Source organism: Abramis brama, assembly GCF_963993115.1.
Source record: "Abramis brama genome assembly, chromosome: 9".
Classification (NCBI taxonomy): Eukaryota; Metazoa; Chordata; class Actinopteri; order Cypriniformes; family Leuciscidae; genus Abramis; species Abramis brama.
In genome coordinates, this window is record NC_139971.1 from 3,491,726 (window position 1) to 3,519,240 (window position 27,515).

The window sequence follows — 27,515 nt, forward strand, 5'->3', positions numbered from 1 at the left end:
TGGAATGTCTGATTTCTCAGATGTGTCAGATGTTTCGCAAATAAGCTGTGAGCAGGTTTATTCACTAGATGAAATAAATAAATTCTTGGATGAAAATCTTGATGTGTGGAATTATTTTTCTGATCTGAAGAGGTTTGAGACTTCTGTTCGTTACTGGCAGAGGAAGGTTGGAGAAGTTGAACTCAGTCAGAGAAAAAGATTTAGTTTAAAAAAGTGTCATGCAAAACTGCGAAGGGATAAAACCCCTATAAAAAGTAAATTCAAATAATTGATTCTATGTTTTACATATCACTCAGGGTGACTTTAATATACTCTTTATTTCTCTCTGTCTCTCTTTTTTGTCTCTTTATATATTCTATGGAGATGATAAGGGTAGCCTCTTTAAATATTAACGGGGGAGAGACGGGAGCAAGAGAGCAATGGTGACAGAATTGATTAATATTAAGAATGTAAAAGTTTCTTTTTCGCAAGAAACACGTACAGATTGTAAAAATGAGGTAGAGTGGTGTGGATGGTGGGAGGGGGAGAGTGTTTTAATAGTAGCTATTCTCTTTTCAAAGAATTTGAACTTGAACATTTTGTCAACTGAAGAAATAGAAAAGGGTAGAGTTCGAATGGTCACAGGAGAAATAAATGAGTTAAAATTTCTTTTCATAAATGTTTATGCTCCAAACAATGGATCAGATCGTGTTGAATTGTTCAGAAAGTTGCAGAGTGCAGTAAGAAAATGTGATAATGATTCTTGCATAATAATGGGTGGTGATTGGAATTGCACAACACATTTTCTTTTAGATAGGAATAGAGTCTCTTCTGATAATTCTTTTCACTCTATCAGAAATCTTGCAAGGAGCACTGGTCAAGGCAAATTTATGGCTTATGCTGATGATGTTACTATTTTTGTTACTGGGCAAGAAGATATGCAAATACTATGTGAGAGTTTGGATGTTTACGAGAAAGCGTCTTCGGCTAAAGTCAATTGGGAAAAAAGTAATGGTTTTATTGTGGTTCAGTGGGAAAATGATGGGCCACCTCCACTTCCTGGGGGATGAATGAAGAAAAGTGGTTTTGCTAAATTACCTTTTGGGATCAGCCAAGATGGCAATTTGGAGGACACGGACACATAAGATCTTGGGTCCTGGTTCAGTCGATGCAGAAAGAGTTCTGAAAGGGATGGTGGCTGCTCGAATTAATATTGAGTTTGCTTATTTCAAATTAGTTCATAATATTATAGATTTTTCTGCAGTATGGTCTGTGGGAAGTTTTTTGTTCTTTGTCTATAATAATTGGCTAAAATCTCTTGAATGCCCTGTGACTGAGCAGTTTTCTGAGCTCTTCATGGAAAACAATGGTTGCTTTAAGGCTTGTTGTGTGATTCATTTGAAGGAGTCTTGTTTTCTAGTCTGTTTTCTAGACTCTCAAATAGATTGCAGCATCAGAAATGTCTGGAGGACTGCAGAAGAAACTTTTCAATGTGGGAGGGTTAGACTTGACCAAGGGATTTGATCTAGGACTGTTGTATAAGTCTAACACATGATTATTTGATGCATACTAGACTGATTCTGCAAACCTCTGATAGAGAAACCAATCGGGTTCAATTCTCAGGGAACACCAATGCTGGTAAAAATCCTGATTAAAAGCACTGTCAATTATTTTGGATAAAAATGTCTCCCAAATGCATGAATGTAATTGCTGCTGAGATGTATAATTAAAATTGTGATGAAACAGACAACGGAACTCATAATGTTTGCTAATACCTTTATAGTGTTCTCTTTTATGTCAGAATTAAATCAGATACAGAGGCTACTCACATATAGGCCCATTACTTGCACATCTCTGTATGATTAAGAAAAACACATTAGCATCTACTTCAAATGTGGACAGAATCCATCCATGACCAACACCGAATGTGTTTTAGTAATGTGTCTTTTATACCTTATCTGACTTTTACTGAGGTCAAGTGCCATTTGACTGTGATCCAATCATTGTAAATGCATGTTAACTGCAGGTGTAAAGAAGCCTAAGTCGTGTATTACTGACTTTGTAATGATCCCAGATATTTCTCTCTCAATCCGATGCAGAATCACTGGCTCTCGGCAGTGCATTTCTCTCCCTTGCTAGCTTAAATTTGCACAAACAAACAGCAATAACAAGTCTGTTCTCTGCGTTTCATTGCATTTCTTAATAGTGCATGACTTCTTGACAACACCGCAGTCTGTGCTCTTTCTTTTCATTTGAATCCTCTTAGAAAAGAAATTTCAAAGTGTTGCATGTTAGGAATTTACAAGGAAAATATAATTTCTATTGGACATAATGTTTCGACTGTTATATTGCTAATTTTATAATCAGTTGAATGAATATTATTTATGTTATTCAGTTGTATTCATTATCCCTTTCTCATTGCCAAATATGGTAATGAACTGGGAATCGGGAACAGCCCTAGTCGCTGGTCTGATATTTGTTTTGAAACAATGAGAAGAGAAAGGAAGACCAACTTATTGATTGTATAAATACGTAGATCCTGATACCATAGGACCGCATGTTTACATATAAATATATACCTCTGAAAACCAGCGGACATATGTGTGGTGGCCCTGTTCTCAGTCTAGTGGAGTATATAGGCCTATTTGTTGGGTGAACATCACTTCCAGAAGACTCAATGTCTCCAAAAGCTATTTACATTTATAAATGAATGCATTATATAACACAATTTCAAACCATGCAACTTATTTTAAAGAAAGATAAGTATTCCACACACAAAAAAAGTTAGGCTTGAATTGATCAAACAAATGATATAGGCCTATTGTTAAAAAATATATATTTCTTTGCATTTGTTTAGATGTCGCTTGAGTTAAAGATTTATTTTCCAGAATACAGTGATAATCGGACGTTTTTAATCTTTTTGAGGAGCTTGAGGTGTATAACAGCTTTGACAACTGTAACCAGGAGGCTAATAAACTCTAAAACTGCGTATTATAGTATTAAAGTGTTTATTGTGATTATTATTAATAATACATTTTATCCAGGGATGTCCCGGTCAGGTCATACTGAGTCCTGATCCGATATGCTTGGTGCACACTTCTTGTATTTTATATGTTGAATAAACAGAATAACTGCAACAAAAAGAGAAAAAAGTGGAGATAAGGTTAGAAAGCTTGAAGCTTGTGGTGGCAGAATGCCAGTCTGTCAGTCCGAAGCCAGACACAACCCATAACAATGTGTTATGGCATTGCCACGTTTAGCATATTTGATCTACACCTTTGTAACAAATTGCTCGAAAATCATTTATTTACTTCTTATTTTCAACTGCAATCGGACTTTCATAGCGCATTGCTTTGACCTTCTATTCCTTTTAATGGCAGTTGGCAAACCCACTGCACACTGCCACCTACTGCACGACACCTGCGTGACAGCCAGGGTTAACTGTTGACGAATAACTGTCATTTCTTAAAAAAAATTCACTGACGAAAAAATGAGACGATAACTAAACTTTTTGATCGACAAACACTATAATGAAAATCTATTGACATTTTTGACACTATTGATAAAAATGTAAGGGAGAGATGATTTGGGAAGAGATCCAGTCAGAACTGATGTCTGGAAGATGATGCGCACATTTGAATTGTAACGTGCTTATCTATTTGACAGGATAGATACATTTTGACATAATTTTGTGAGTATTTGTCCAGTCAAGCGCATAAAGACGCGAAAGAGCTCCAGTCAGTGCTCGTGCGCTGACGTCTTTCTGTCGGCGCACAGAAAACCAGACTGAATTGAGCTCTCTTTCGCATCGTCACGCTTTTTCAGATTTATCCAAATGTCCACTCTTCTCTTTCTCCCAGACGTTTACATTTTTGAACGTTTTATGAGACATGCAGCAAGTTTGTGGCAACTTATGTCCTGTCGGATAGATAAGCACGTTACAATTCAAATGTGTGCATTTTATAATCAGTTGAATGAATATTATTTATGTTATTCAGGAGTATTCATTATCCATTTCTCATTGCCAAATATGGTAATGAACTGGGAATTGGGAACAGCCCTAGTCGCTGGTCTGATATTTGTTTTGAAACAATGAGAAGAGAAAGGAAGACCAACTTATTGATTGTATAAATACGTACATCCTGATACCATTGGACCGCATGTTTACATATAAATATATACATCTGGACATATGTGTGGTGGCCCTGTTCACAGTCTGTAAAATGTATGATGTTGTATATAATTAATGTTGTAACGTGCTTATCTATCCGACAGGACATAAGTTGCCACAAACTTGCTGCATGTCTCATAAAACGTTCAAAAATGTAAACGTCTGGGAGAAAGAGAAGAGTGGACATTTGGATAAATCTGAAAAAGCGTGACGATGCGAAGGAGAGCTCAATTCAGTCTGGTTTTCTGTGCGCCGACAGAAAGACGTCAGCGCACGAGCACTGACTGGAGCTCTTTCGCGTCTTTATGCGCTTGACTGGACAAATACTTACAAAATTATGTCAAAATGTCAGTTTTGGCCAGTATTCACGTAAACACAGTCGGTTATGTCATAAGTGAACGTAAACCGTTGGGAGGATGTGTATTAGTTTATCAGTCTGGATCTGTGTATTTGACCTTAAAGTAACGAAGCCGGCTGCTGCTGTCCGTCGTTAATGTTAATCAAACAACAAAAGAGAAAATCACTCAATGCTCTTGACTGAATAACTTTAATAAGGATTAAAATATATTTAACTTATACAAAAATATATATCTGCTTAAAAGAAAGATTGTTGAATGCGAGTTGTTATAAAGAATGCATATATAATTAATTAAAAAGAAGACCATGTTCTTGTTTTTGTGTGAGAAGTGGTTTTATTTCATTTTAAGATAAAGACATGTTATATGTCACAGCAGTTAAAATCTGTGTCTGTAATAATATCATTAATATTAACAGGTTAATAGATGTTATCTCCAGGAGTATATTATGAGTTCAGACATTTTAGAGAAATGCTTAATTGATACTTTACAGTTGAACTAAACCAATTCAATTTTAGTCAACTAAAACTAAAACAATTCAGATGACTAGTCAAAAGATAATAACTAAAACTAAATTAAAATTTGCTCTCAAAATGAACACTGGTGACAGCTGACGGAAAATAATGAATCAGGCTTAGGATAGCCAATACCGATCAGTTAAAAATGCTTAAACATCCCCGATACCATCCTTTGACCGGCTCAGGACATCCCTATAATTATTAGACATGGGTGTCTTTAATCATATTGCTGTGGCCACATTTTATAAACACAACCCTTGTGGACATGTATTAAAGAAATATCATAGTCTGGAGGATTTTAGGCTTTCTTACAATGGTAAAATCATTGTAACGCAAAAATGCATTTTACTGAGGGATTACGCTGCTTATTTGAGTTTCACAAGCAATATCACTTGTATTGCACAGAGATGAAATATCACCCTATTTTAGACGCAATGTGACAAAACTGTAAGCCGTCTGGTATTTGAACCGTTGCATGTTGTTCTTATTAAACTATTTTATTTGTCGTTAAGCAACTTTAAGGGAGCATGAAGACGGATGATGAGGAACATGCCCTAGTACGCATCAGTTAAACTCGGAGGTATTATGAATTGATATGTTCCCAACGCAGTCAGCTGTATCAGGCACACTAGGGCATTTTCCTCATCAGAACTTGATGTGCGATACATTTAGAGAAATGTAAGTAACTTTTATGTGACCCAATTTCTGCAGATAACTAATTTCCTCTCATCTTTGAATAATGCATATGTACGTGGGCAGAAGGAGCACCGGCTCGCAACATATGGCTAGAACAAAGCATATTGTTAAAGATAATTAAGGGAACAAAACTTCTCAGAAACAAGCAGAAAAACTCTCAGCATCTGCGGCTGTAAACAAAAAAAAGTGTAGTCCTGAATCCATTACACAAACAAACAAACAAACAAGAAACTAAGCAAGCAGTAATAAGTTAGTAATAAATAAAAAAAATAAAAAAAATAAATGAAAAAAAAAGTGGTTAGCACAAATGCCGTGACATTTGAAACCTTCAAGTAAATGTATTCAGATAATGCAACAAAAGGCGGGAAATTATATAAAAACAAACAGCACAAAGAACCTAAATGTGTGTCCTGTTCGACGATATGGAAGAACAAAGTGTATATATTCAAAGCCACTTGTTTATTCAATGATATTCTCGCCTATAAATCATCATCATCATTAATCAACTGCCCTACAAATGTAACCACACACATTGCATCTTGCAATGGGGGAATTTAGTTTATTCCCCATGTACAAACAACAAAACCAGTATTCAATTATACGTTTCTTTATTCATTTTATTTATGTAAATTGCCTGCATATAATTTTATTCAGTGAAAATGACTTGTCATTGGTGAGATCCCTCTAAACTGCAGATAAACTCTCAGCAGGGGGTGAAGTCTTCTTTAAAGTCTCTTTCCTCTCACCTTCATCCATAATTTAGTTGTACAGTTTTTGTAGAAAGCATTTGTGTTTTTGAAGTCTGCATGCCTTATAGAAAATACCCTGTTCAGAAAGTGTATAGAACTTGCGTTAGGGTTCATGCTTTAAAGCAGTTCTTCGGACCGCTTGGAAATAGGACTGACAGTCTCACGCGCGTGGCCTCAAACTTGCACACAAATCAAATGTGATAGAGACAAAATATGAGTGCGGACAGGGCAAGACTGAACTCAGCAGGTCAACCAATCTTTCACAGAGACAATGCATGTGCAATTTTTCCATTCTTCGCCGTTATTTTAGTGTACTGCAGGTTTACATACTGTGCGTCTGCCACTGCAGCGGTTGTGCTTATGTCTGGTGCACCAGCAAACATTTTCCAGCCTTCAAATTGTCTCAAATTCAAGCCGAAACACATGCAATAATGCACTTCAATGAGAGTCAAGGCCCGTTCACACCAAAGACGATAACTATTATAAAACTATTATAAAAATAACCAATATATATTTTTTTTCAGGTAATGAATGATGAAATCATCGACAGCCAATCAGAATCCACTTGAGTTTAGAGAGCTCACGCTTTTAAAGCAGCAAACTACATAACTGCATGTGCGCTTATAATAAACAGAACATGCGTGGATGCTAATATAGTTATCATCATAGTTATTTGTCTTGGTGTGAACGGGCCTTCAGGGGAAACTGATCATTATAATGCAGATAAAACATACAATAGAATAGCTTAAAGAAACCGACACCGCGGGCCTTCGCCGTGGTTAAATACACAAGCGTTGCGTTTGGCTTCATATTTCTCGTAAGAGTCTTTGCATCGGGATTCTATTAAAGCTGCTTTTCTGTTACGGTTCGATTAAGAGGTTTGACCTCCGGGTCGTTCATTTGCGGTGGGACTGATGTGTACAATATATGGCTACTATTTCGTCCTTGAGGTACAGGGCGTTGATCGATACCATGAAAATCTGCACGACAAAGTTTATAAAGCTAAAATAGAGTATGTGTAGGCGTCAATAACGTGTGCGGTATAAATATACGGATTCTCATCTGTTTGTGCGTCTAACCTTGATCTACACATCAGCTCGGCTCTCTAGAGGGTCGTATTGCATGGATTCTGCAAGGATATCTCTCCATGCAAGGGGAAAGAAGCTTGCCAGTCACTACAAAGTCCTTGAGTCTGTTCAGAGAAGGGTTTCCCTCAAGGGTTCTCCTCTAAACGGTTGGCGGAGCCATTGTTTGTCTCCGCCGGCTTCTCGGCGTCCTTCTCCGTGTCGTCCCGTGAGGTTTGGGTGGAGAAGGGGTCTGGCGTGTGTTGCCTGAGGTCGGGGCTGAGGAGAGGCAGGTGAGGGAGGAGTGGGCTCTCTTTTAATCGAGCGGACAGTTCTTTAGCGCTACAGGTGGGGGTGTTGGTCTCGTATATGTCGTGAAAGTTGTTGTAGTCGACTTCGTAGAAGCCCTTTTCCAGGGAAAGCACCGGGGTGAAGCGGTAGCCCCACAGCACTTCCGAGTCCAGGTAGGAGCTGCGCGCCTGGCACGTCATGCCTGGATACATGGAGGGAAATATGGGCGCAGACACGCACACATGCAGGTACATACAGAGACACATGAACACGTGCGCATGGTTATGTATACACACACACACACGCACAGAGGAAAGAAAAAGGGGAGAGAGGGAGAGAAATCAATTATTTATGAGACAGGCTCTCAATGTTTACAGTAGCTGTACCGGCCAGATGATAGTGGAGTTACAAGCTTTTGCGGTGAGATATGGGCCGTATCAGTTTGTGAGCTGCATTTCACATCACGTTCCCATTTTAGAGCCAAGAAAAGAATAGAGCTCAGAAGGTCCGTAACGTCTGTCACATCACAACATTGCTTTTATTTTCTGTCTTTCAATCGTTTTTTATTTCAATGACACAATGTTCTCTTCTTTCTGTAATAAAATCGAATCGAATTCCATCAACGTATTGGCATGGGGGTAAGATGTGCCAGTTTTCACTTGCTTTATGTTGTCTTCTGGGCAACAGGAAATGGTGGTAAGAATAATTAAATCAAATTAATCTCAATTATATTTCAGGATGTGTGTTATTATGTTAACTTTATTTTTATTACCACGCATCCTGGAATATAATTGAAACTTTGCTGCATGGTTTCTGAAAATGCAAATAAAAAGCAGCAAAATTGAACAGGGGAATTGGATTGTTAATTATTAGACTTTTGTTTTTGTTCAAATTTATTAATTCTTGTATAACAAGCAAAAAAAGAATGACATTCCACTGCAAAATAAAACGTAATTCAATACACGTATAGTAAATGAGTGAGTAATTTTGCACAGGAGTTCTCAGACTCGTCACCAATTGTGGGTTTGTGCCCAAGGGAAGTGGAGTTTACTTGTAAAGCGGATTGTTGTACATTTCCTTTCCTGAAAGGTTTTGGGTGTGAAATAATGTAGCATGAGCTGGAAGCCGAAGGCATTACAGTGATCAAACGGCATATTTCATTTACTATTTGGTGCAGTGTGTGTCTTCAGTTACGGTTATTTGAAAACAGCTTGAAACAGAATTGTTGGCCCATATCGCTAAATTGACATTAACCTGAGTTAATGTGCTGTGTGCTTCCCACTTCCATATCCATCACGTCCATTTTTCATACACAGAAGACAGGATGCAAAACACAAAAAACAAAACCTCAAGATGATCATTATTCTTTCACGTGACCTCATACACACCCTCTAAAACAGCTAGAGGATAAAAGGAAATTCCCTAAATTTGTATGCATGTCTTGCATCACCTCAGCAATTTATGTTTTGCCTTAATGGGATCAGAAACTCAAAATCATGCAGTACTTTTAGTGTAGACCTGTAATTACGGAAAAAGTCCAAGTTGTTAATCACTGCATTTATGTTTTTGCAAAACATTAAGAATAATAGACTAAAACCTCATGATTACAGGTATAATACTCAGTGATGTCACATATCATAGATAAAACTGTAATTACAGATTATAGAGAATTAAAGCACACCAGCATATAAAGCCAACAGTGTCACAATCTGCGTCAGTGGTTCTCAACTGGTGCGTCAAAACCCCAAGATGGGTTGCAGGCCCGTTCTGAAAAGATCACTGAATGCTAACTGCAAAAAAGAAATCAGCAATTAATAATATAATCATGCATTGGTAAAAAAAAATAAAAAGGTACTTTTAAAAGATTGGTGCAAATTCATCTCTAAGTTCTACAAGTAAATTTTTACCTACTTTTGTATAAACAAACTTAGTACTGTGTTGGGTCTCCACTTGATGTAAAATCTGGCTCCTGAAGCAAAACCAATTGAAAACCACTGATCTACAATGTTGCATTGATTGAAACGTAAATGAACGTAACGCTCTGAGAGTCTCTGACTCCCCCTGCTTTTACTTCACATGTTTTAGAGCAGCAAGAGTGTGTGGGAGTGGGTGTAACTCATTTAGCATTGTAGTTGACTCTCTTTTTCTCTGCGTATGTGTGTGTGTGTGTGTGTGTGTTTGAGTGAATGAGAAAGACATGGAGAGGCTGTGTTGATCTCAGTAACCTAGCAAAGGCCGGTTTCATGCACGAAGATGCTTTTCAAATCTATAAATAAGGGCACAGCACCTCAAGGCCAGGAGTTCCTATGCCTATTTGTGGAGAACAACGGTGACACTGAAAGCTACTGACACATATGAGTACTATCATTTCTCTTCTGATAAGAAGCACCAATATAGGAGCTGCTGTTGTCTTTGCCATTTTCATCATTTCACTTTAACATACTATTTGAATTATATTATAATTATTCTTCTCTGTGTGCTTGGATTAGTACACTACTAAAAGAAATGTAACTCACCTGGGTAATTAAACAAATCTGTATTCACTTATCTTATTGTTCATGAGTGGCAAAGACATGAGAAGTGAAAATCACCGCCTTCAGAGGACGCCAGAATTCTCCACAGGTTTGTCTGAGCTTTAAATGAAAATCCAGCACTAATAGTCAGCGTTAAAATGTAAACTGTTCAAGCACACATCAATAACCTTTAAAATGCCTCCGCAGTTCCTCCCTTAATCAACACAACACCTCATAAAGTCAGCCTTTAAAAATCTATATTAGTTATAGAACATTAATTCAAAGCAATTTTTTTTTCTGTGGTTTTGAGACTCATTAATAGCAAAATGAATGGAAAGTTAATGGGCTCTACTTAAAACTCAGAGAGGCCTATATCTTAATGCCATCGGACATATTTAGTAGATGCTGGCTGGTTATGAGCACTCAATGGGCTGCTGTGTTTTAGGCATTTATTATGCTGATGAGAAGACAAGCATTCAATGGCAGGTTATTTTTCTCTAATAGGTAATAAACCCGATTGATTTTAAATCCATATTGTTAGACATCTGTGATCTGCTTCTAAACTTTCAGTGTTAATTGTACTGCATAATAGCCAGTTCAGAAGCAATACCAATGACCAATTTTAAATGCCCTATGTAGGCATCAAGTACTAATACATAGCGCTCCTCACATGAAGTGCACCAGAGCGCATTTATTTGAAAAGAGTTTGGCTTAATGTTTCTAAAATATCATAGCAAGCACATGTGGTAGAACAGTCAGTTTGAACTATTTTTCTGAAGAATTGTTTATATAATTAACATTTCATAGCAATGCTTTTTTCTTCTCAGCAAATAACGTATGCAATGCTTCTAAAAGAAGACATCTTAAGAGGTAGCATAATCAAAATGTTGCAAATGAAGCTTTAAAGGATTACTTCAGAATTAAAATTTCCTGATAATTTACTCACCCCCACGTCATCCAAGATGATTATGTCTTTCTTTCTTCAGTCGAAAATAAATTAAGGTTTTTGAGGAAAACATTTCAGGATTTTTCTACATATAGTGGACTTCAATGGGAACCAACTGGTTGAAGGTCCAAATGTGAGTTTCAGTGCAGCTTCAAAGTCTCGACACGATCCCAGCCGAGGAGTAAGGGTCTTATCTAGACAAACCATCAAAAACACACACATTTATATACTTTTGAGCCACAAATGCTCGTCTTGCACTAGCTGTGATGAGCCACACATTATGTAATCACGTTGAAAGGTCAAGTGTGACATAAGCGGAAGTACAGACCTAGTTTTTACAAAGAGAACGTGCAAAGACCAAGTCAAACGCCCTTTACAAAATAAAAGAATACATAAAAGGTAAAACGATGACAGACGATTTTGAAGTTGGAGGAGAAAATTCCGTCAGGTTGTGGACGTGCAAGAACAGCATTTGTGGTTAAAACATATATAAATGTTTATTTTTTTTAGAAAGTGAGTGATGGTTTGGCTAGATAAAACCCTTATTCCTCAGCTGGGATCGTGTAGAGACTTTGAAGCTGCGTTGAAACTGCAATTTGGACCTTCAAGTCCACTATATGGACAAAAATCCTGGAATGTTTTACTCAAAAACGCCTCGGTTACGACTGTAACCTCGGTTCCCTGAAGAGGGAACGAGCGTTGCGTCGAGTTTGACGCTATGGGAACGCTTTGCGTGATGACGTCTTGAAGCACATGTAAAATCAGTCCAATGGTGTGGCGGAACGTCAGAGGCGGGTGACGTCACGTACCAGGAAGCTATAAAAACCGGCCCGAAACAGAAAACGAAAGCTTCGTAAAGTCTGAAGTCGTGTTGACAGGCATGAAGGAGATATGGCAAGGTGACGCAACGCTCGTTCCCTCTTCAGGGAACCGAGGTTACAGTCGTAACCGAGGCGTTCCCTTTCAAGGGAACTCGCGTTGCGTCGAGTTTGACGCTATGGGAACGTCTATACCAACGCCTCCATAGCTACAAATGTCTGTCCTGTGTGAAATCTGGTGAGCAGCACTAGGAAGACAAAACATGAGACCCTGGAGCAGAGTCTAGATCCAGAGAGTAGAACCTGACGAAAGTGTGCGGTGAGGACCAGCCTGCCGCATCACAAACGTCCTGTAATGAAACTCCTGATATAAGGGCCTTAGAGGCCGCCATACTCCTCGTAGAGTGCGACCGGACAGCCAAAGGAGAAGGCTGTCCAGCCGCCTCATAAGCAAGTGAGATAGTCTCAACCACCCACTGCTCATCCTTTGCTTAGACACTGGACCTCCCTTATTAGGGGAGCAAATGTCACTTTTACGCCACAGGGCAGCTCTGTGGACATACGCGTCTAACGCCCGAACAGGGCAAAGCAAATTATTAGCCTCCTGGTCCGATTTCGAAAGGGAGGAGGACCTCCAAGTGCCACGAGGGAAACGAGATACCAAAGGGGTCTTTCCCCACAGACATTCCACTCAAAGGAATGTGGTAAGCACCTATGGCCGCCACATAAACCTTTAAGGTGGAGGGGTCAGACCTGCAGTGAACCAGTCCTGCAGGAACTCCAGAACTGTACCAATTGGGCAGTTGACTGGATCCAACCGACGGTCACTACATGAAGAGGTGAATACTCTCCAGTTCAGGGCATAAAGTTTCCTCGTGGAGGGAGCTCTGGACTGTAGAATGGTCTCAACAACCTCAGTTGAGAGACCTGACTCTATGAGCTGGGCCCCCTCAGAGGCCAAGCCCACAGGTTCCACAGTTCTGGGCGGGGGTGAAATATCGAGCCCTCCGCCTGGGACAGAAGGTCCCTCCTGACGGGTAGCTCCAGAGGAGGCCCGTCGAGGAGCGACACAAGATCGGGAAACCATACTCTGCCCGGCCAGCGCGGGGCTATAAGAAGCAGGCAAACCCGGTCCCTGCGAACTCTCTCCAGAACTCCTGGGAGCAGAGCAACTGGGGGAAAAGCGTACAGACGTAGCCTCGGCCACGTCTGCACCATAGCATCCAGTCCAAAGGAGCTGGATGCGTGAGGGAGAACCAAAGTGGACGTCTCTCGAGACGCAAACAGACCCACTTATAATTTCCATATCAGCTCCACCACCTCGGGGGTGGAGCCACCATTCCCCGGGCCTCGGCCCCTGTCTCGACAGAGTGTCTGCTCCTATATTCTGGACCCCGGGGATGTAGGCTGCCTTGAGTGACAGCAACTTCCCCTGGGACCACAAGAGGATATGGCGTGCCAGCGCAAACCCCCCTTGATATAGGCGACTACCGACATGTTGTCCGTATGTACTACACATGGTGTCCCCTGAGACCTGTGATAAAGCTCCTCAGAGCCCGGAAGACAGCTAACATCTCTAGGCTATAGAATGCCAGGAACGATGATGGTCTTCCCACAGACCTTGAGATGAGCGACCCACAGGATCGCTCCCCAACCCGTGAGGGAAGCATCCGTCGTTAGCAGTTTGCGACGACAAGGAGCTCCCAGCACTGGGCCCTGGGACAGGAACCAAGGTTTCTTCCACATAACCAAGGCACGTAGGCATCACCGCGTGACCTTGATTGTGCGAAATGGGTTGCCCCTCGGGGAAAAACCCTCTGGTCCTGAGCCACCACTGCAGGGGCCTCATGTGCAGCAGTCCAAAAGGTATCCCGTTGGAAGCTGCTGCCATGAGACCCAACAGTCTCTGGAACTGTTTGACAGTGAGTAGCTGGCCTAGCTTTACACTTCTCACAGCTGCCAGGATCGAAGCGTGGCGATGACAGGCCCAAACCACGCCTAAAAAAGTGGTCCTCTAAAATAGAGAAGCACACTCTTCTTGGCGTTCAGCCGTAACCCCAACTCTTTCATATGGGCGAGAACAACATCTCGATGTTGAACCGCCATCTAATGCGACTGAGCTAAAATCAACCAATCGTCGATGTAGTTCGTGATGCGAATACCCCGGAGGCGCAGAGGCGCCAGAGCTGCATCCACGCATTTGGTGAAAGTGCGGGGTGATAAAGCCAGGCCGAATGGAAGAACTCGATATTGGTATGCTTTGCCCCCGAAAGCAAACCTCAGGAACTTCCAATGACACGGACGGATGGAAATATGCGTCCTTGAGGTCTATCGTGACAAACCAGTCCTCGGACTAATCTGTGGCACGATTGTCTCAATGTTAACATTTCGAACTTGAGCTGCATGACAACTCGAAGACCTAAAATGGGACGCAATCCCCCGTCCTACTTTGGAACTATGAAGTACCGGCTGTAAAACCCGGTTTCCCTGTTGGAGGGAGGTACATATTCTATGGCCCCTTTCTCTAACAGAGTGTTTACTTCCTGTTCCATAACCAGAACCTGCTCGGGGCCCACCATTGTGGGCAGGACCCCCATAAACCGCGGTGGGCGTTACTAGAATTGTATCTAATACCCTTTTTCCACGGTCTGCAGGACCCAACGAGAAACATTTGACAGTAGCTTCCACGCTGTCAAAGATTCTACTAGAGGTACCAGTCTCTCGAGACTGGTTTCTGGATTTTGTTGCTGTTGAGTAGTCGGTTCGTCGCCCTGTAACGGCGCACCGGCAGGGAACGACCAAACAGACTGCTCTAGCACCCTCCTCAGAGGGGGCGGGCATCCCGAGGCCACTACGTTTCCGGGTGGACCTTGAGATATGTGCTCGCCGGAGACCGCTGCGCCCTGTAACACCGGAGGCGGCAGGGTTGGCAGAACGGTCCCCTGAGGGCACCGAAGAGAGACGGCACCGTATTTTTCTCCTGCTGTTGAGCAGTCGGTTCGTCGCCCTGTAACGGCGCACCAGCAGGGAACGACCAAACAGACTGCTCTAGCACCCTCCTCAGAGGGGGCGGGCATCCCGAGGCCACTACGTTTCCGGGTGGACCTTGAGATATGTGCTCGCCGGAGACCGCTGCGCCCTGTAACGCCGGAGGCGGCAGGGTTGGCAGAACGGTCCCCTGAGGGCACCGAAGAGAGACGGGCACCGTGAAAAGAGGTGTTAACCGCTCTGCTTCGGGGGGACTACCCTCATTTGTCCTGAGCCCTCAGACATCAGGACTTTTTCCCAGCAGCCTTCTTGGCGGTAATAACGGTCCGCAGATCCGTTTTACCCCTCGAAGACTGCTGGGTTTGAGAGCGCCCTCCGTGTCCCCGAGATTTTTGTGGGGGAGCACGGGAGGAAACGCTCTGTTTCTGAGTGGCGCGGTGCACAACGCTCTTTTTAGAGGAGTGAGGCTGCTCCCGCTCAGCAGCCTCATAGAAAGAACGGCGGGGGAGAAGTTTCTGAAGTGCAGCTGCCTGTTTTGAAGCTTCTTGTGACTTCGCTACAGCACTATTAACTGCGTCTCCAAATAACCCTTGCGTAGATACTGGTGCATCTAAAAGAACATGTTTTTCTTTGTCCTTTATGTCACTTAAGTTAAGCCACAGATGCCTCTCAGTGGCCACCAGGGCTGCCATAGAGCGGCCGATGGATTTAGCCGTCTCCTTGGTGGCCCTGAGAGACAAATCCGTGGCTCTACGCAGTTCAGACACCGTATCAGCACTAATACCCCCGCCCTCCTCAAAATCACCCAATAACTCAGCCTGGTAAGCCTGCATTATGGACATTGTATGTAAACACGCTGCAGCTTGACCGGCGGCGGCATAAGCTTTATGAACCAGGGAAGAAGTAACTTTTACTGGCTTGGATGGAAGTGCAGGAGCCTTCAGAGAAAATGCCGTTGCTGGAGAGAGATAGCTCGCGAGCGTCTCTTCCACCTTCGGCATCTCCCCATAACCATGCTCTTTATAATTGTGAATGGATGAATAGTGTGATGTTTGTGCAGTATACACTCGATATGACACTGGTTTCGCCCACGATCTCGACACCTCGGTGTGGAGATCGGGGAAAAACGGCAGGCTCCTGCGCTGGGGCTGCGCACGAGATGGCAGGAAGCGTTCGTCGAGCTTACTTTTCGAACGAACGTCCTGCCTATCTTCTGGCCACTCAATAGACAGTCTGTCAACAGCTCTAGTAATGACATCGAGCAGTTCCTCAAACGCATGAGACTGAGGTGGCGAATCCTCAGACTCAGCTACAATACTCACAACATCCAACTCCTCAGAGCTGGATAGTTGCAGTACTGGTACCTCTATCGGGGGGGAAGAAACCGCAGCGCGTGCTTCCACACCCTGATAAGAGGCACTGGATCTATCAGACGGATGCTGAGATAAGGCAGAGCCCGTCTCAACATCCACTGATAAATCCATCTGTGAACCCCAGGTCTGAGATCGACGCCGTGCCTCGGCAGCGGCGGGACCCGAGCCCTGGGGAGCGTGGTCGGGATTGAACCGAGCCAAGCGGGATCGGAGCGTACGCAATGGAAGCGCACAGCAATGCACACAGTCACCACCCTCGAGTGCTGACTGGGCATGCTCCTCTCCCAAACAAACAACACAAAGAGTGTGTGTGTCACCTCCCGTTAAATAACGCGGGCAGGGATGGACACACACTCTAAACTGCTGCTCGCTCGCCATACTGAATATATATATATATGATATAGACAGACAACACCAAATATACAGACAGATTTCACACAGAGCGCAACTGAAGACTCAGAAAGCTTTCGTTTTCTGTTTCGGGCCGGTTTTTATAGCTTCCTGGTACGTGACGTCACCCGCCTCTGACGTTCCGCCACACCATTGGACTGATTTTACATGTGCTTCAAGACGTCATCACGCAAAGCGTTCCCATAGCGTCAAACTCGACGCAACGCGAGTTCCCTTGAAAGGGAACCTTAATTTCTTTTCGAATGAAGAATGAAAGACATGAACATCTTGGATGACATGGGGGTGAGTAAATCATCAGGAAATTTTTATTCTGAAATGAACTAATCCTTTAAACTGCTGCCTATGTCGGCTCACAATAGCTTTTGGAACAGAGTGTCTCAAATATGTTTGCATGTCTTGTTCTGCAGTGTGATGAATCTTTCATCAGGGAAAAGCTGTTGTTCCCGATTGTATCGTTCAGGATCAAGCACATTTCTAAAATGAAAATGCTTATGAAGCAACAATTATATGATGCAAATTACATCTGACTAACCATCATTACAGTCTTGTCACGTTCATGCAAATTGCAAGCAGCACTCGAGAGACTCACTATAGAACTCCTGACCCTCACTACTGGAAAAATAATAGACTAGACCAAAGCGGCTATCCATCATCTCTGACACATGCCAGGGCTGAATTAAAGCATTGCTAAATTTGACAAATCAGACACCTGGTTGTTTGTGACCTTATTACACTCACCAGGTCATTAGCTCTCTGTACTGCACATCTAAAGGAAGCCATCATCCCTCATTAGCAATGACTTCGATCTGGTCAGCGAGCCTATTTGTATAGGCTTATCCTGGCCAACAGCACCCTGATCTATACCTGGTGATCTGTCAAAGGCGTAATTTACACATACTTCAGTACAAGGGCGTAGATTTGGTTTGAACATTGGGGGGGTTGAAGCTTGGGTCTGCATATTTTTCATGTGATCATGGTATAAATATTGGGGGGGTTGTAATGCATAGATTTAAATATTGGGGGGGTTATCTCCCCCCCAACCCCCCCACAAATTACGCCCCTGCTTCAGTAGATCAAAGGCATCATGGCACATGGCTATTGACATGCGCTTACGTAGGCACATCTCTACAGGGGAAAGTGGAAAACATTTCAAAGTGACAGGAAGGTTGAGGAGACTGCTGATATGTCATATGGCGTCTAGGGCCCACAGCAAGGTTAGTGTAAGATTAAATTCTCCCCATTAGATCCTTGGATAAATCAATCAATAAGAATTGCATGTTTGTGGTATAAAAACCTCCAAACTTGCAAATTTTTGCATTATGAATGCATGAAATCATACATTGCTTTTCACCTTTTCTTTGCTGAATCCTCATTGGTATTCACTGCAAAACAAGCAAAAAAAATTGGATGCCTTCACGGGGAAGCATGTATAATGAATTGGATTTAGATTAGCAGTGTAAGTTCTTTTTGGACAAAGGCCCAATAAGTAATTTGAATTGCAAACATTCACCTGATATATCTGATAAACCATGGGAAATGTTTCAGCCTGGGAATGAATCTGCAATTAGACAATACAGGCCTCTTTATTCCCCAAACAGCTCCAAGAATAAAGAAATCTTCTTGCACACAGTGTTCTGCAAGGTTAACGAAGTAGTTGAGAAGAGATCTCTAGATAAATCCATCCACTTTCATATATTCAGATTGCATATGTTTGCTGCTAAAGCCTAGGTATTAAACTGGTAATGCTTAACCTAGTAAAGACTGTTCCTAAATAATATTACATTGATTGCGTTAAGCAGACTATGACACATTTTTTAAGTAATGGACTAAAAATTAGATGGCCCTGAAAACTGAACAAACTGTCTCAGGACTGCTACAGTTCCTCCCCATTAATAGCATTATTAATACCGTATTTTCCGGACTATAAGTCGCACTTTTTTTCATAGTTTGGCTGGTCCTGCGACTTATATTCAGGTGCGACTTATATATCAAAATTAATTCAGACTGAGATGAACCAAGAGAAAACATTACCGTCTACAGCCGCGAGAGGGCGCTCTAGTTGGCAGTTATTCAGAAGCGACACCATATGAAGAAAATTCAATGGATTCAGTGATGTGGAATGAGATCGCGGGAGCTTGGTGAACTTGTTTACTGGTAACTTGCTTGCTTTTGAAATTATTTTTACGACAGCGGTAATGGACAATTCCGCTTGCAACCTGTAGGGGGACCGAAGAGGAAAAGTTCTTTAATGTTGCTTTAATTGGTTATGGTCCTGAACTGACCCGCATGCACACAAGAACGATAACGGCACGCAGCACACTGTCATACGGAAGTAAAAACAGAGGTAACTGAAGTCAGCATTTACGTGTTTATTTATATATAGGTGATGTGCCACAGAAGCCAGCAAATTTGTGCACAGGCGATGAGGAGGACGCAGGCGATGATGAGTATAACAGCTCACCATCCCATCAGCACAGAATTGTGACGAATGTCGATCTAGAGTGACGTAAAAGTCGCATGAATTCCGATATGACTGTTCAGACCGAGGTCGCATTGCAAAACATCCGACCTACATCTGATTTAGGACCCAACCCGATCTCATGAAATGTGTCTCTATAGCACGCATTGTATTTATCGTGCAATTTATATGCAAAGTTTTTTTTTAACGTAATTCTTTTTTTACGTGCATATATGCACTGTAAACCCCTTGGGTAGGATTAATGGTGTGGGGTATGTGCGTATTACACGCCATAAAGTGCGTTTCATATGCACAGGAAAACTGCTTATCATGCACATAAAAACTAATTTTTGCGTATAAATTGCATGATAAATACAATGCGTGCTATAGAGAGCGCATTTCATGAGATCATGCTGTAGGACCACATATAGAAGTGGCCCAAATCAGAATCGAAAAGATCATATTCCACAAGGGTTGCGCTGTTCTCACCGTTATAAAAAAAAAAAATCTGATCTGTGCAACAAAATCGGATTTGGGCCACTTTCGCCTGCAGTCTGAGTGTAGCCTACTGATGTCTTAAGGTATAATACTGTGCTCTCAAAGACATTTTAAAAGCAGTTTTCTCATTGAACTGCCTGACTGTTATTGAGTTTCACTGACCTAAGAACTGGAACAATGTTAATTAAAATGAAGAGTGGAAAAAGAAACTTTTTTTGCTCCAATAAGCTTTCCAAAGGATCCCCTCCAGCAGAGTGGAACATACCCGGAGTACTTTCATCACCTTTCACCTCTTTCCACAACTCCAGCCTGGACAGGTTTGCAAGGACATGGCAAGCCAGACCACAAGAGGTTCTCAGATCCAACCCATCTCATGTGTAGGAAATACAGCATCAATATCAAAACATTTATCTTCTTGTCAGTTTTTGAATGTTATTTCGTGTAGTCAGCATGCTTATGGAAGGGATGACTCAGCACTGTCAGCAAATGAATAATGCCGGAGCAGTTTTGTATATTTAAATGACTGACCTTTAAGTTTCTCGCTTACCACAAAAAAAATAATGGAAAATTCATTGAGGTCAACTGCTCTACAGAGCTTGGCAGTTAATGCACAACTTGCTCCTTGAAGCCATTCCAAATGACTGATAGTATAGAGGGTTAATGTAAAGCTTTATTTATGTCATTTCTCACTCATGGAGACTGTGACACTTACAGGTCAAGAGCTGAATTGCTTGGTGTCAAGTAGAACATACCTGTAGCTTCGACCATGCCCTCCAAGATGACGACAATCTCAAACTCTTCCTTTTCTATCTGTGCCCGGGACATCTCCCAGAAAGGACTCTTCTCATTGATCTCGTGTGAGATAATGAGAGGCGACACCAGGAAGAGGCGATCGTCTCCTGTGTCAAAGCCAATGTTGATATCCGTCTGGTTGAGCGGAATGAACTCTCCCTCCTTGGTCTGCTGCGAACGAATGAGTTTGGCACGGATTGATGCTTCCACAATGTGGGAATTCCTCAGGTCACCCACTCTAAACATCAGGCACATCTTGTTGTCCCTCACAGATATCACGGCCTTGTGGGAGAACATCAGCGTCTCTGCTCGGTTCTTGGGTTGCGAGATCTTTACGAACATGCAGCCCACCATCATGGCGTTGACAATGGACCCCAAGATGGCCTGTATCAGTAGAAGTATGATCCCTTCTGGGCACTTCTCCGTGATGACACGGTAGCCGTAGCCAATGGTGGTCTCAGTTTCAATGGAAAAGAGGAAAGCCGAGACAAAGCTGTTGAGGTTTTCCACACATGGGGTCCAGCCCTCCTCATCGCCGTGTAGGAGATCTCCTCGTATGAGCGCAATAAGCCACCACAAAAACCCAAAGAAGAGCCAGTTGACCACATAGACCAAGGTGAAAATAAAGAAACTGAGGCGCCAACGTAAGTCGACCAGTGTTGTGAAGAGGTCGCTGAGATAGCGATATGTCTCTTGAACGTTTCCATGATGGACATTGCACTTGCCGTCTTTCTGTACGTAGCGCTGGCGGGGTTTCTTAACAGGATCTGAGATGAGGTGGGTGCGATCCGTAGGGATTTGTGATTCCCTCAGGTGCTTGGGGAGTTTCTTCACCTGCTGCAAGAGAGAGAAAAGTAACAAATTCATTCTTGGGTAACAGGATCAATGTGACATAGAAATCTTTGCTGAGCTTTTCCTTCCAGAGTAAGGAACTGATTCAAAATAATGATGATGATGATAAAACGGGCTACAATATCAGCAAGTCTGAACCTGTAAACCTATATTAAGCATCACTGTAAGGGAGTTCTAGGGAGACCGTTGGTTTGTTGAGGAATAATACATGCAGGATGTGATGCCTCCAACACATGGTGTTGCAATCTAGTCCCACCAGAATCATATAGCATATTTTGCATGCCAGGTCAACAGCTCCCATATGCCTCAGTCCTATCTCTTCACTTGGCTGCTATAAGCCAGGCAATGACAGCCGTGGATCACATAGTTGCCAACATCAAGCAGAGGTACGTTCCCGCTGTTCCTTCCTAACAACGTAAGTGCTCTGATCTTTGCTACTGTCATGGCATTTTCACAGTACGCTCGGCACACACAGCACATGCAGATTACTGCAGCATTGTAAAAGCACTGGTGTCTTTTTCTTTTTTTACTATTGCTGCTCTTTTTATCCCCATGACTCTCTTTCGTTCTTTATCCTTGGCCCCAGTCCTTTTTTTTTTTTTTTTTTTTTTTTTTTTGTTCTACGACAGCTCAATGGGACACTTCCCACATTACCTTCCTCTTCCCTATGGGACACTGGCAAGCCCGGATAAGAATCCTTGCCCCCCCCCCCCCCCAATTCAACAGTACAGTGTCCTCCACATGAGACAAGGACGCTTTGGCACATTGTCTCTCCATTTGTGGAAGATTGTACTTGGTTGTTAATTGAAACGTGGTATCATGTTAAGGTGGTGGCAGCCAATTATAGGCAAGCCTTAAAATGCTTATGAAAAAAACTGGCACAAACAGAGACCTCATGCTGCACACACACCTGCGTCCCTCAATTTTCTGTAAAACAAAGCCAGATCTTGGGCAAAAAAATAAAAAAATAAATAAAACAGACACTTTTTGTAAACATCGCAAAATAAATATCTACAAGAAGTGCCAATTTTCAGTATTTGGTGTGCCTCCAACTTTGTACATCAAGATAGATATTACATCCAGTATTCAAGTCATAAATGAAATATGCATTAATGATATAAATTATAGGATTAATATAAAAATATGCATTAATTATTACATATTAAATACACTTAGACCAATTATTTAAATTCATAACATGTACAATATTCACACAACATACATAACTTTATAAACATAATTTTTTTTATATATTTAGATTATTACACAAATCTCTGAATACTCTGAATGTGTAACCAGCGATTTTATTTAATAACCACAACATAATATAATGACCATTATACAATGACCTGACAATGATAATGTAAGAACAGCACACAATGCAGATTATTGGCAATTGTTGCCTGAATTGTTGCTCCCACATTATTAATTATATATATTTGAAGGCCAAGGTCTTTTGTTCAATCATTTATTAATGATTCAAATATACTGAAAACATGAATAAATAAACATTCCTCTTATCTGTATTGTATAATATGCATATTTGCATGGTTTGCATGCAGGTAGGCTGGGTGATCTACTACAGTAGATGTTTATTTTACACAACTACTGAAGCTGACAGTGATATGGGGCCGGCTGACCTCTCTCGGAGTCACTCCTATCTCCATGTCGTGGTCCATGTGGACGCGAGAATCTCCTGCCATCCTCAGCTTCGACTGCAAACCTGAAACAGAGAGAGATAACTCAAAAGAATAAAACAACATAATCGCCCATGCTTATTGCTTAGGAAATAACCAATGCACACTATGATTTTAAACATGTTTTCTTGAGTGTCAAACTTTTAAATAGGGGAAAACAATATTAATGAATAGTCAATGAACTTAGAGATTTACTAGTCTGAGCATGAGCTAAACCTTGATACATTACCATTATTGCTTTTGGATGGACAAATGTCATTACATGGATTTATTGTGTCCTATGGGAATATGGAATGGTTGGTTTTAGGATTACCACTGTTTACAGATTCACATGAGGAAACACGGCTCATTCAAAATCAGGGTTAATCTGATCAGCTAATATCTCACTCACTGTCTCACCCTCTCTCAATGAGGTGAATAAACAGATTTATCATGTCAGACACCTCGGGAAAAGCTGTTCAACCATGGCTGTTTGACTCTCTAATGGGCAAACAGAATAACTTAACCTGACTGCTCAGGTTCTCACATTAAATAGAGTGTTTTTTTAAATGTGACATGACATAAGACGGAACAAGACGCACACACACGGACACCTTTGGGAGAACATCTTCGATGGTAACTTGAAGGATTAAATCAAAGCTCACAAGGGAGATGTACTTTCTGAGTGTGCGGATTGAGTTTAATTTGTGCCTAAAACAGACTGGCAGTCTCAGCTGTTCCCTGCTCCCTAAAGACCGACTGCATCAGCACCGCCACGCCATGAAAGCTGCTGCTGTCTCCATCATCCAGTCAAGCACTCCGTCACACTAACACAGAAGTTACGCCAACCTGGGTGAGCACCTCTGCGTACTCCTCGCTCCTGGCAGCTCGCTATCTCTATTCTGACACTTTTAGTGTTCACCTGTCAAATATATTGAGCTACACTCTGAGCTGATACGGCCTGAACAGAAAGTGCTGCTGTAGTGTAGGACAAAAAGATGATATCCCGAATCCTTTTGATCAATCTTTTTTTAAGATTCATGTTGGGTGACGTCACTTCTTGTTGACGTTCAAAGTATTGCCAAACAAAACGGAAGCTAGCTCGACCCTCCCTCCTCCTCATCCCCTCCCCCTCCCTTCCGTGCTTCCTGAAACAGTCATGAACCATTTAGAAAAACTAAACTGGATTTACCCGCCTGTCCAGCAAAAACAGAGCCACCTGAATTTTCGCCACCTTTTGAAAGCTTTTCCGATGTAAATTCGGGACTTTGCGTGTTCCTTCTCCTTTCCCTATTCTTTGTTATTTGTTCATTGGAACATCGTCTCTTTGGTCGTGTGTCGGCCATATAAACATTCTCAAGAATATACATTTTTAACGTTAGTCGTTGTCTAGGACATCTCTCCTCTAGCTAACTTCCCTCTTCATGCTTCTCTCTCCTCCACCCCCCACACCCCCCTTCATGTGCACGCGCACTAACCCCCCAACCCTCACCACCAAATCATTGTTGTCGGTTATTGGCTGGAACACTGTTTGTTATGTTTCGTGGTCCAGGCTGGGCCATTTGTTTTTCTTGCCGTTTGTGGAGCCTGGGCTGTCTACAGAGACTGCGTTTTTTTTACAGTGTGTTCAGGGGACAGGCAGCTAGCAGATAGTGAGGAGATGTTTGCTGGATGTGACAAAAAATCCTAAAAAACGCATGACATCGCTTAGAGCACCTTTAAATGAGCCAATTTATTGAGACTTTTCTGTAGTTAGAAGAAAGAAGTAAAAAAAAACAAAAAAAAAAAAAAAAACAGTTTTAGCAAATGTAGTGCCTATGATTTGGACAAACTGAATAAAATAAAATAAAATAGTTAAAGCAAATGGAGTGTCTATGATCTGGATATAATGAATAATAATAATAATAACATATTATAATAATAAAATTGTAAAATAGAATAAAAAAGTTTAAGCAAATAGTGTGTCTATGATCTGGACAGAAAATAATAATAATAAAAAAAAAGTTTAAGCAAATGGAGTGTCTACGATACACTGTGATTTTGCCAAGTAAGATGTGTTCCTGGATCAACATATTTCTGTCAGAAAATTTAGCCCTAATCCTATCCCTACCCCTAAACCTAACCCTAGCCATAACTCATCCCTAACATCAGTGGGATGTTACACTGATGTAGAAACATCTAACCCTGGTTGTAAGCCAAACTCAGGTTGATTGGAATGTTCATTTATTCACTCTATTTATTTTTTATTTTTTTGTTGTTCCAGGATCAACCTGCATTAACACAGGGGTGTCCGATCCAGCTCCTGGAGGACCACTGTCCTGCGAGGTTTGGACACCCCTGCCTACGTTCACCAGGTTTTGGAGTAAGTTTTACGTTACATCTTACAGTACTGTTTTGTTTCCATTAACGGGTCATTGTTATGGAAAACTGGATTTCTGTTAGTTTAACTTCTAGTTCAGATGTTATGACGTGGTGCATTAAGCAATCATTCAGCTCCAGATCCTGGTCACTCCCACACTGCACCTGTGCTCCCGTCGGTAATGTCACACAGCGTTGTCTATGCTAATCGCTTACATAAGATGACTAATGATAGCAAAAAATTGATCCCCGGCAGCATATCTGCAAGTCATGCTAGTCATGTTCACTCGCTAAGTGATCTGAAAGCTGTTTAGGATATTAGTTAAGTAATGGCATATATATATTTTCCTCTGAAACACAGTGTAAAAAAGGAAGAGAGTGAGAACCAGAGAGAGAGAGAGAGAGAGAGAGAATACACTCTATTTAGGGGGATATTTTTCAAATCCCCCATTACTTAAAAAAAAGACCTTAAAATAGGTATTGATCATCTAGGAGAGTAAATCAATGTAGAGTAATCAGGTGAACCGATGAACCCCGGGAGCAAATTACCACAAAATGCTAGTGCATATTTTTCTTCAATGGCTTGTAATGGCCACACACACAGCTTGAGCTCAGAGAAAATAACCCTCACAGTCGGGAATGAGATAATCAGCACCGCGTAGAGCTAAACACACAAAACCTGGTGTTATATGCATTGGCCAACAGCTGATCTCTGACTAATTAGTGCACCCTAGATAGAAAGCCTCTCGTAAATAGAGCTAAATTCAATTTGTACATTTACACACAATTTGTACTTTTACAGGAATTTGAAGGCCGGCCTCACTAGAGATTCAAGTCCTTTGTTTGACCCTTGTTCTTATTTGTCTAATTCCACTCCACCGCAGTTACATCACTCATCTCTATTTGCTCGGCCCTGCTTGCGCGCAGATGGCACGTCAGAGCTGCCATCCACTCAGGAATACAGTGTTGACTGACAGGTCTGCAGTGAAAGGGCACACTGACGTGACCTGCATCCGAATGCACATGGAGAATACATCACAGACAGACGGCAGGCCTCCACAACATTCTGTCCTCTGCCATTTCCACATTTCATGACAAAACGGTCCCTGTGCAGCTCCATGATGGTTGCACGCCGGTGAAGTGAGCCAGAGCAGAGACTGTTCCCTCCTGCTTATCTGGCTGTTCTGAGGAGGTAACAAGCTCCTTATCGAGCTCTTAGAGGAGCAATGCTTTTTGTGATTTTGGAGTCTGGTTGCAAGCCAGATGAGAGAGAGAGAGAGAGAGAGAGATGGACAAAGACACGAGAGACAGAGAGAGAGTGAGTGAGAGAGAGAGAGAGAGAGAGAGAGAGAGAGATGGACAAAGACGAGAGAGAGAGAGAGAGAGAAATGGACAAAGACACAAGCTCACGTTGCAAGCAAATCACTCCGCCCAAGTAGCAGTGCTTCGCCTTCTGAGAATATAGTTCCCAGTATGTCAACGGTAAGAAGATGGCTGTCTCATGTGACCTTGTTATTTGTACACGCTGTGACTATACAAATCACAACATGTAAATAGGAAAATGTTGTAATGTTGATGTAAATGGTGTTATTTTGTCACTTATTGGGAGCAGTATGCTAGCTGGAGCCATTTACCTCCAGTCTTTGTGCTAAGCTAGGCTAGCGGTGGGTGCGTCAGACAGAGCAACGGCACGCACGGAGATGAGAAGGGTATGTATGGACTTATCTAACTCTGGGGGATACGGTGAATAAGCTGAAGTCCCAAAAAGTCGGCGTGTTCACTGATTCATAAGAGTCATTTGCCAAAGAATCAGACTACACTTGTATGCGTTTGATTCACCAAACAGAACTGTTTTATCAGAGTCATATGTTCAGGAATAGGACTACACTGGTTGTGCTGTGTGTTTCTGAATATTTCAAATCAACCGAATGAATCATTCGTTCAGGAATCGTACTTTAAGCGTATTCTAATTCAAAGTTCTGTCTGCATCACTGGATCAAAACACATG

At 41.9% G+C, this 27,515-nt stretch overlaps 1 protein-coding gene and 1 long non-coding RNA gene across 2 annotated transcripts in view; one reads left to right on the forward strand and one right to left on the reverse strand.

Moving 5' to 3' along the window:
• Positions 1–6,166: 6,166 nt before the first annotated feature.
• On the forward strand, positions 6,167–21,305 carry LOC311089373. Its single transcript, XR_014607678.1, has 3 exons — positions 6,167–6,922; positions 7,169–8,019; positions 20,575–21,305. It is a non-coding gene; the product is annotated as an uncharacterized lncRNA (long non-coding RNA).
• The window catches only part of kcnj5 (potassium inwardly rectifying channel subfamily J member 5), a gene marked incomplete at its 3' end in the record, with an annotated part of 28,788 nt that continues 8,955 nt past the window's right edge, over positions 7,683–27,515 (reverse strand). Inside the window, exons 2-4 of the mRNA XM_084124020.1 lie at positions 23,114–23,196; positions 20,582–21,458; positions 7,683–8,026 (exon numbers count right to left, since the gene is read on the reverse strand). Coding sequence (XP_083980146.1) covers positions 7,683–8,026; positions 20,582–21,458; positions 23,114–23,176 — 1,284 coding nt within the window. The 5' untranslated portion in view covers positions 23,177–23,196. The remainder of the gene's footprint in view (positions 8,027–20,581; positions 21,459–23,113; positions 23,197–27,515) is intronic.